Raw genomic sequence first — 10,967 nt, 5'->3', positions numbered from 1 at the left:
TCTTTCTTAATCTTACTTCATAAAAATAAGCTCCTTTCATGAGAAAAAAAGTTAACTTAAATGTAGCTGTCTCTTTAATGTGAATAGACAGCTGAAAGCAGTGCCCTCTGGGCAGGCATCAAATACTCTGTAAAGCTAAAGGATTGTTGTGCAGGGATTTTGCTCAGTATAAAAGTCTGGAAAGGAAAATTTCGTAGAAGAATTCATAAAAGAATGTTTAGCTGCTCAAAAAAACTCGTTTTAAGTGGAAGACATTGCATAGTAATAAACTTAGAAATAATGGAATTATCTCATCTGCTAGTGAGATGACTGCAGAGGGAAGGATTGTGTACTAGATTTTCTAGAGTAAGTAAAAGCATTTTGCTTAGAGTTGTTTCCAACTTCAGTATATGCTGTATGTGTCATCTTTAATTTGATATGTATCATGGAGAAAATGTTCATTGCAAAGCATTTTTTTTTCCTTATCAAGGGTTTGTGCTTTAATGGCCAATTACAGTTATGTGAAATTTAATGACTAGCAGATGTAAAAAAGTGCTTGTAATGGAAATAGATTCTTAACTATAAACTTCCTTTCTCTAGAATGCTGAAAAGTTTTAATTGTGTTCATATGGCATGACTGTACTCATATTTTCTTCTGTAATTATTCCGGAATCAAATCCAAAATCTCTGTCCTAACCAGCAGAGCTAAATAAGGACAAGATCAAAACGACGTTTCATGAAGTGTATATAGTTCGCATCTATCTGTTTGTCTCTAAAGATACATAAACCTTGTTTTTCTGTTAGAAGAACTAATTTTAACAGATAGGTAATTCTCAGGACCCTAAAATGGTCGGATTATTTAAGCAGATTAATTTCAGACCATTTTAGGAGTAATCTGTAAATACTGAGTCAGTAGAATGTCAGATTATTGGAGGCAAAAGCCTTACTATTTGAACATTTGGCAAGGATAATAAATGTTGAATGAATCAAAAGACTCAATTCACTGTCAATATTTCTGAAATGATGAACTGAAATGAAAAAAATGCAATGTCTGAGCTAGCTAGCTAGCTAGCTGTTCTTTTTTTGTCTTTCTTTTTTTGAATTATTCATACCATTCCATATCCTGCTTCTCCCCAACATATTGCAGCATCAGACATTGTTGCCTGATAAACTTTCTGTTCCCCAGTATATACATGACCTTGATTTTGGGGTGAAGAGTGAGGATATTTGTATTTATATTACTATACTCTGTGTTAGTGGTGATAGTTTAAAGAAAGTGAGAAAGAAGGCAACCTATATTCTCTAATCTTACAGAGGTTTTGCAGTTGTAGTATGTTTGAAAGTCAGTAAGATTTATGTTTTTACTTGCTGTAAAAGAAGTAAACTTTAAAAGAAGGATATTGTTTACTGAATGTATTATGTACAAAATAGCATTCCCTTGTTAAGGAGAATGTGTGTAGGTGCCAAGCTTCCTATGACTTTGTAATCATGGTCATCTGGTTTGTGTGTGTTGGTGCTGAGGAATGTTTGAAATGTCTTTCTTTATGTTAAGTGAGCCTTTCCAGTATTTGATCATCAGTCCTGCAAAAGTGCCATTTTATAGATATGAAGGAGGTTTTACTACTCAGATGATTTCAGGAAACAAAGTTTTCTGATTTTAGCACAATTTTCTTTTAACATCTGTTTTAAAGCACTAACAAGAAAGTAGATGTGTGCATATACCTCCAAATGATATATATGGGAAGTATATCTAGATGACTCCCAAATATATCTATTATTTGTTGTGTTTTTACATGCCAAAGCAGTTGTTCCTTTTTGAACTTCTTATTGCCACTGTGTTGCAAATAATTCTTAATTGAGTGCATTGAGGATCTTAGTTATTTTTTGCCTCCTCTTTCTTGTTTTCTAATTTTATGATACAGCACTACCTGTAATAAACAAGTGAAGCATTTGGATTTGAGATGTTTCTCTCAATGTTGCTCAAAGCTGCTACCTTGTAATAAATTAGAAGTATCTGTAGTGTTTAGGAAAAGGTTACGTCTGCAGCAGTAGCTCTAAAAGGTGATTAAAAATTATCACAGAATGGCTTAAGTTGGAAGAGATGTCTGGAGGGCGTCTGGTCCAACCCCCTTGGCTCAAGCAGGGTCACCTGGAGATGGCTGCCCAGGAGCATGCCCAGACAACTTTCGAATATCTCCAAGAAGGAAGTCCCCAACCTCTCTGGGAAAACTGTGCCAGTGTACTGTCGCCCTCACAGTGGAAGAAGTGTTTTCTTATGTTTAGACATAGTCTCCCATGTTTCAGTTTGTGCCCATTGCCTCTGGTCCTGTCACCATGCACCAATGAAAAGAGCCTGGCTCCATCCTCTTTGCACCCTCTCTTCAGGTATTTATACAGATTGATGAGATCCCTCCCTGAGCCTTCTCTTCTCCAGACTGAGAGCCCCAGCCCTCTCAGCCTTTCCTCAAATGTGAGTTACTTTCATCATCTTCCCAGCCCTTCACTGGACTCATTCCAGTATGTCCAGCACTGTACACAGTACTCCAAATGTGGCCTCACCAGTGCTTGAGTAGAGCTCAGTGTCCTGGCAACACTCTTAATGCAGCCCGAGATACTGTTATCCACCCTTGCCACAGGCTTTTCTTTAGCATTTCCTTTAGTAATGCAGACTTCCCTTTAGAATTTGCTGGTTTGAAAGTGTTTGAATGAGAGGAACCTGGGGCAAATGCTTCTCTTGCAGACTTTTTTTTTTTTCTAAGCAGATCCCATAGTTATTTTTTTGTCCTCTTAGAAGGTGTATTTGTACTGGGTTCTGAAGCAGAAAAGATCTGAGGTGCTTTGCTGTTCAGAGAGGACTGTTTGGTATATAAAGCATAGAGGTTAATAGGAAATAAGGACATACAAGCAGTTTGTTGGATGACATAGTTAAGCGTGCAAAATCCTTCAGCAGTTATGAAGTTACAATATACAGATTATATGATATGTAACTTTTCTGGCTTTCCTGCTAAAGGTTGCACCAAGAAATTATTTAAAAGGGTTATAAATAGAACTACTTGAAACTTACTTACAGTATAGTCTCATATATTTAATTTTACAGGCTCATGAGCGACTGGAAGATTCTAAACTTGAGGCTGTCAGTGACAACAACCTGGAGTTGGTGAATGAAATTCTTGAAGACATCAGTCCCTTAGTAAATAAAGATGAAAATATTGCAGAATTGGTTGGAATACTCAAGGAGCCTCATTTTCAGGTGCCACCTTTTTACTGTATGTTACCAACTTACTGTATCAGTGTCTACATGTGGACCTAGGAATAATAATGAAACAAAACCTGTACTGTAGCAAACTTTAATAGGTAGGATTTTACTCCAGTGAAAGGTAAAGCAGAAGCCATATGAGGTTAAGAATGAATGCAATTTTATTCTTTTGTACCACCTCAAGAGTATCTTCACTTGTTCTATTAAAATCCATTGGAGTTTCTGTTATAAGTCTTGAAGAAACATTTACTTCCTACATGACTGGAGTTTCCATAACAGTTCCCTCAAGGCTTCATGCTTAGCATTTCCAGGTGGTCACAGTTCCTGATACTGACCATTCTGCATTTCAGTTCAGCTATTGACATTCATACTCATGTGTAAGATGTACAGTTTGCAGAGTGAAGGAATGTGATGTTTCTGTGATGCAGTCTGCATTGGAGCTTGAGACTCTGCCTCTCTCACTGTTGCTCTACTTAATATAAATGAAGTTTTGACATATGCTTGTCAAAAGCAGATGTTTTTCCATAGGTGCTGTTCTATTACCAGCTTCCATAGTGACCCTTAAAGATGAGGGCTTGTAATCTAGGCAGGCTTCAATTGACTTTAGTACTTAGCTATGGGTATCCTGTAAAAGAACATAAGCCAAACCTTTTGCCACAGTATAAATGTGCTTCTTTTGGCAGACAGGTATAATATCATAGACATTTTTTTGGGTATATGAGTTTAAACACACATTTTTTTTCCTAAATTTCCAGTTATATATTATACAAACACAGCAGTGAGATGCATTACTGCTTAACATAGATAAACACTGAAAATGCTGTGAAGCTGTGTTGTGGCCTGTTGGAAGAGGGAACACTTGAAGAGCTTTTGAGGTAGTATCTATTCTGAGTGCTGATAGTTCCTCTGTCTCTTCTGAAAAGTAGTATATTGGCCTGCCGTGTGCTCTTATTTTGTCTGGAAGGGCATCATCGCTGGGGGATCAAACACTGACTTGGAGACTAACTGGTGAACAAACCTGCAAGTCGCTCTTTGATCCCTTAGCAGAAATTGGTACTGGAAAAGAGGAGGATTAATTTGGAGGAATTAGTAGTTACAACGCAAAAAGATTGGAATTGGTGGCCAACAGGTGCAGTGACAGAGCTGACAAAGATCCAGTGTGTCAGATAGAGAAGCTAAAACTGACTAGTTGAAGAGGATGAATCAAAATATACAAAGGACTTAAGTGAAGAGCTGGAGTAAGCTGACTTTAAAGGCACTGTAGTGATGATCTCTGGAGGGAGATGGCAAAGACCAGAGACCACCTGGGCAACGAATCTTTGTGAGGGAGACTGGAAATGGCCTGTAGGAGATTGAGATCAAATAAGGTTTTTAATTAGGGTGAATAGCCGATACCAATGCAAACTCACCATTCATTCCTGTTCAGTGGTCCTATTTACGAGGAGAGATACAATATGATGTTGGTGTCAGTTACTCCTTTAGTTCAGGCTTAAGCGACTTGCACATTTAATTTAAAAGTTCCAAAGTAACTGTGAAAAAAATGCCAATATTTATGCTCTTTATTGTACATTTTTTTAATTTATAAAAAACAGACTTGAAATTGCATATACTGTACGTTAGCTTTACAATTTTGCTCTGATCTTTTGTTCGTGCTTCCTAATTGTACGTTGAAGGTCCATTGAAGAAATATATCTTCTGTTTTCCTTCCCTGTCCCCAGTAGTAGACGACTACTGAAGACTGTAAGGCTAGGACAAGCCAACAGTGATACCTGCCAAAATGTTTTGTGAGGATTTAGTGATTTGTTGCTCAGACTTCTGAGTGAGAAGTATTATGCACCTGTGGTGGTGTTCTCTTCCATCAGCTTGTTCAGTTGTTTTTTGAACCCATGTAAAAATCTGGCATTCACAACATCCCCCATCAGAGTGGAGACTATACTGTTTTTGTCACTCTCGCCTCTCAATATCACTTAATATTCCCTTCCTCTTCTGTAGGAAATGAGTGAACTTAATCAGCATTTCCATGTTAATCATGATTTGATAGACCTCATGGTATACATGTGTCTGTTTGAAATAAATAAAAAGAAGGGAAGCAAAGCTGTATACAGATTTCCAGTGTCATTCACAGCAGCATGGAACATGAAGTGGTGTAATAATTTTCATTACAGCTCCTATTCATTGCCTAAAAATTCCTAGTATTCGGTTTGCCTTTTCAGCAGCTGGTGAATAGAATAGAATAGTTCAGTTGTAAGGGACCTACAACGATCATCTAGTCCAACTGCCTGACCATTTCAGGGCTGACCAAAATTGAAGCATGTTATTAAGGTGTCCAAATGGGTGTTAAACGCTGACAGGCATGGGACATCAACCACCTCTCTAGGAAGCCAGTTCCAGTATTTGACCACCTTCTCGGTAAAGAAGAGGTGTCTCTAGGCTCAGTAAACATAGCAGTGGATTGGTTGTTTGATTTGGTTCGGTTTTGTACTGCTTACACCTCTGAGATACCACTTCTGAGTCTGTACATGAGGTCTGTTTTTCCCTGCAGTCTGTGTTGAATTTCATTTGCTTTGTTCTCACTCTGTTGCTCATGAGGTGCTCCTGCAGTTTGCAGTCAATTGTTTTACTCCTTGAATAGTTTAGCAACATCAGCAAACCCTGTCATTTCACTTCTCGCCCCTAGTTCCTAGATCTGACATATCAGTGTATCGGCAGGTGTAGAACTGAACATGAATTGTGAACACTAGGAATACTATATTCCTGGCCCCATTTTTTCTGTCTGTTAACCAATATTTTCATCCACTTGAGAGCCTTACTGCTTATCCTATAGTAGCTCTCTTTCTTTAAAAGACTTTGATAACGGAGTCTATCAAAGGCTTTTTGGAAATTGATCTGTATTATCAACTGTAACTGCCTCGCTTGATGACTCTTTCAAGGAACTTTACTAGATTTGAGAAGCATAACTTCCCTTTATTAAAGCATGTTGATGCTTTCCCATGATCCATCTTGTCCAGTCATTCTGGGTTTTTTTGGAAACTTCTAGTTTGTTTAGTATCAACATCACACTTACTGGTTCGGTTTGTTGACTCTTCCTTGGATCCCAGTTTAAAAATTAATGTAATGATTATTTCATGCTATGAACAAGATTGCATGCTCCTTCCTTCACTATACTGTTGAGTGAGTCATGGGTACTTAACAAAAATAAGCAATTGTTGTGGTTTAGGCCTAGTGCGTAAACTGAGCACCACGATGCCCCAAAAAAGGGGCTACTCAAAATAAGGACTGGGAGGGCTTCCCACACTTAAAAAGGTCGCGGGCAAAAGACACTCATCATAAGGAGAGAAAAATCAAAACAATTTTTAATTTGTTACCAACATCAGAGTAGAACAATGGGAGATACAACCAGATCTTAAAGTCAAAACACCGTCCCCCCACCCCTCCCTTCTTCCTGGGCTCAGCTTTGTTCCTGGTTTCTTTCCCTCCTACCCTGTGCCCTGAGGCACAGGGGGATGGGAGTGCAGGCTGCAGTCGGTTCATGCCATGTGGTCCTTCAGGGGTAGGGAGGACTCCTCCCAGCGTGTCTCTCTCTCTCTCTCTCTCTCTCTCTCTCTCTCTCTCTCTCTCTCTCTCTCTCTCTCTCTCTCTCTCTCTCTCTCTCTCTCTCTCTCTCTCTCTCTCTCTCTCTCTCTCTCTCTCTCTCTCTCTCTCTCTCTCTCTCTCTCTCTCTCTCTCTCTCTCTCTCTCTCTCTCTCTCTCTCTCTCTCTCTCTCGGCTCCTCCAGGGCCAGCCACTGCTCAGGGGGCCCTGCCCCACCGCTGAGCTCTACGGGCTGCAGGCCACTTGACGTGGCTCTCGCCACGGGTTGCAAAGGGGAAACCTGGGTTCTGCGTCCTCTTCCTCCTCCCTCTCCTTTCTTTCCTTCAACCGACCTTGGTGTTCTTCAAAGTTGTTCTCCTCAGGCCCCACTCTTTTCTCCGCTGCAGGTCTCTTCTGATGGTTCTGAAGAGTTCCCAGCTCTCTCTTTCAGGATGAAGATGCAGTGGGGCTTAAGCTTAAGCTGGGGTCAGACTGGCCCAGCCTGGCAAGGCAAGGCCAGGGCCGCGCCACCCACGCCTGGGGCTGTGCTGATTGGGGCCGGTGCCAGAGAGAGAGAGGCATGCCCTGCACCACCCTTAAATACATGAATTCACAGGGGTGCTGATTGGTTTGGCCCTGGTCAGAGGTGGGTCTGACAAAGGCAAAGGGGGAGCTTTTCAGGTAGCTTCTTAAAGAGCTATCTCCACAGCCTTTCCCCCATACCAAAGACACAACCAAAAACCCCTCACAGAAAACCCAATACAGCTATTTCTAGAGCTCCCTACTGCATTTTCTGCAAAACCTGGATATTACAGAAAGATTTAGGTACCAAAGGAAGAGAAAAGACTATTTGATGGTTAAGATAGTTCTCCAAAGCAACATTTAACTAACCTATCCTTCACTCTGTCAAAATTAGAGTTAATTTAAAAAAGAAAAGAAAGTCTGAAGCAACTTGACTTTGTTTTTTGTTTTTCTGTTCGAAGTGCCTGTTGCGAGGCCTTCAGTCTCATTTGCAGAAGCAATGAACAGTTTTGGCTGATGCGTACAGGCAAGAACCAGCTAGCTACTTACTTTTTAAAAGCAGATCTGATGTGATTCAGTTCAGAAGCCTAAAATTAGGGTGTACTTTTTGGCCCGTAATTTTGTGCTTCTGCTCCCTATCTAGGGGCAGGCAAACAAAGACAACTGTGGGCAAAGTAGTAGTATTTTGATTAAGTGTTTTTACTTAACTGATGCCATAGTTATGACCACTCTAGAACATCTAGGAAAACTTGCAGATCAAAATGTGGATACAGTATTCTTTCTAAGGCTTGGAAGGCTATATCTCCTCTCTCTCTGAAAAGGAAACAGGTAAGTGCTATCTGTTCTGCCTCATGTGGTGCAAGGAGGCATATTCAAAATTCTGCAAGAAGGGATCCATGAGGAAGAAAGGAAAAATATAGTGTCATTTGTAATTATAGAAAATGTAATTATGCATCCTTTCTCCAGTTCAGTAAATGTGTAAACAAACCACCTTGACTTGACTCTTAAGTTTCATCGACACTATTGTGTAACTGTTTTAGGGGCTGATTCTGTATTTTACAAATGATTGGTGCCACTTCATCATAGCATCATCTTACAGTTGTAACCTACTTCAGCACACAAGTACCAACTACAGTATACAACTAATCAGTGTAATAGCGTATTTGAATGCATCGTTTAGTGGTGGAAATACCAAGTTACAGTAGTTAATTTCTTTTACACATTTTTGCAGAAGATACATTGGGAAGGGGCTGGCTGCTGGAGTACGGGTGCATGGTTATAGTTATCCTGTTATGTCTAACTGTTTCCTCCCTTTTCTCTCTTCTCCTTTCATTCCCTTTTCTTTCCTTCCACTTTTTACCCGTTTTAGTTTTAACTAAACTTTTTAGCGTTCAAAGTGTGGAAGACAGGAGATTCTTAAGAGTTTCACAGTACTGATGGCTGGCCGTTATGCCCGTATGTACTGAAGAGCCAGCTGGCATATGCAGTGCATAGCAAAGGCTATAGCAAGTCTTGCCAGACAGTAGCTGGAGAGCAGAAGAGAGGAATAGTAACTGTACCTTTACAATTGCTTCCTAGACAGATCTTAATTTATAGGGTTATTTTCCCCACATATTCATGCCTCATTACCAGCTTCCCCTTATTTTTTTAACGTCTTAAATGATGTCCTCACTTTTCCAGAAGAGCCTTTAAAAATGTCTTTTCACATGTACATTAGGGGCCTGTAGTCCATTTATTAAGTTCTAGTATTTAAACAGTGTTATCAGAGAAGACTAGCACGTATTTAGTGCATAAAGGAGGAATGGAAGTATTTTAAGTACTTCTGAGGCCTGAAGCGTTAGGAAAGGAGTCCTGAATTTAAGACCAAGACCATTCAAGACCGTGTTCTGCTCTTGTGTATTTCGCCTCCCTCCAAAGCCAGTCCCCAGTTCGTAATTTAATCATTCTATTGGATCACAGCTGGGGAAATATTTGTAGGGCAGGCTGTGCTTCATAACATATATAAGTTGTACTGAGAATTTTTTTTAGAGAAAAACCAGTATTTTTTAAATTTTGATTTGGCTCCAGCCCTGTTTAATGTTTTTTGGTTTTGTTTTTTTTTTTACTGAAGTTTGAACTACTTTTTTTTCTTTTTTTTTTTAACCTATCAAATAAGTACAGCCACAGAAAACTACTGAAAAAAAGTCAATACATTCTAAGTTTATGGATTACTTTATGACAGTATCTTGCACAAAGGGGCTGTACTGTCTGCCACAGGACTGTATGTCCACTGTGCGATATTTCTGCTAGATGCCTTATTTCAGCAGCATTGACATTTTTTCCTTGAGAACCACTACAGTTACTCAGTCTTGGATAGTCAGCTGATCCTGTTTACATATGCTGTATGCAGGAAACTTTGAATTTTGTTATGGTTGTTGATTATTCAGTCTGTGGTGTTTTGCAGACTTCAGGAGTGGTTTTGTAAGTGTTCCAGCACCAGTATGGGAAAGGTCAGATTCCAGGGGAGTTGCAGGAGCACAGGATATCACTTTTTCCAATACTGTAGGAAAGAAACAAGTGAAGTTCATGCTACCGTATTTCTCAGATCACTCAACATATTACTGAAATCAGAAAGTAACTGAGTGACATAAAATGTTGGGGAGTAGTCCAGCAGTGCATACAGACACCTGGTTCCTCTTGCCAGATGGCTTTGTTTAAGTGTTCTTTAGGACTGTATGCCATGACTTGAGTGAATGGAAGCAGTCTTGTAATATGAAATAAACGTAAATCTAAAAAAAAAAAAAGTACAAATTCTTAAGTTTCAGAACTGAGAGGTGTAGGAAGGTATTCAATTAACTATGGCTTGTTTTAAGGAAAGCAATAAACTACTTTTCTTAAATAAACCATTTTATAATTGTGGGCAGCAGTGTACAGTCCATTATAGTCCTTCTGTGACTCAGCCATCATGTAAATAGCAGGAAAAAGATTTTGTGACTGAGAGATGGTTAAGTAGTAGTTGAAAGAATTCATGCTTATGCATAAATCTGAGTGAATAAAAAGAATCAGAATGTGGAATGGTATCAGATTTAAGAACTGGAGAATCTGACAGAGCATGTTAATTTGAAAAGGATGACACAGACTGTTAGTTTAGTAGTGTTTTTTGTCTCTGGACTAGATTATAATCAATAAATTATATGACTGTTATGGGCAGGGAGCTGTACAAGCATGGTTATGTGTAAGGCTCCATAAGAAATCTAGTGGTTTGTGACCAGAAAGTTTGGGAACAATTTGTCCTAGCATGTCACCAAAAGAGAAAACTGGAAGTATCATACTGGTGTACCTACCTGGTTTTGTCGTTGGGAGTGTGTTAAAATGTGTAGTTGATGCTCATTGGTTTCATTTTGGAAATGTAGAAAGATCCAAAAATGTTGCTTGCAAACATTCAAAAAGAGAGATCTGTTCTCCTGGTTTCTGGATTGGATGTGTCTTGGATAATGAAGAATTAGAAATTGCTACCATCTGACAGCTGCTTAATTTAAATAAATGATTGTTTTTCCTATTAAATTTGATTTGGTTTTTGTCCACAGTATCAGAGCAGCCACAATAAGCAGCTGTCTTTGCAGTCTTAATGGCAGGGGCAGAAGTAGTGGATTAGTAACTC

At 39.3% G+C, this 10,967-nt stretch overlaps 1 protein-coding gene across 1 annotated transcript in view; it reads left to right on the top strand.

Annotated features, from left to right (window-relative positions):
* The window catches only part of LOC104546181 (MAGUK p55 subfamily member 6-like), a 14,706-nt gene that overhangs the window by 868 nt on the left and 2,871 nt on the right, over window positions 1-10,967 (top strand). The window contains exon 2 of the mRNA XM_010191507.1: window positions 3,077-3,229. Within this exon, the coding sequence (XP_010189809.1) occupies window positions 3,077-3,229 (153 nt within the window). The remainder of the gene's footprint in view (window positions 1-3,076; window positions 3,230-10,967) is intronic.

The sequence above is a fragment of the Mesitornis unicolor genome, unplaced genomic scaffold (genome assembly GCF_000695765.1).
Source record: "Mesitornis unicolor isolate BGI_N332 unplaced genomic scaffold, ASM69576v1 scaffold24729, whole genome shotgun sequence".
Classification (NCBI taxonomy): domain Eukaryota; kingdom Metazoa; phylum Chordata; class Aves; order Mesitornithiformes; family Mesitornithidae; genus Mesitornis; species Mesitornis unicolor.
Note: the sequence above shows the minus strand (reverse complement) of the source record. Positions and strands in the feature narration are given on the sequence as shown.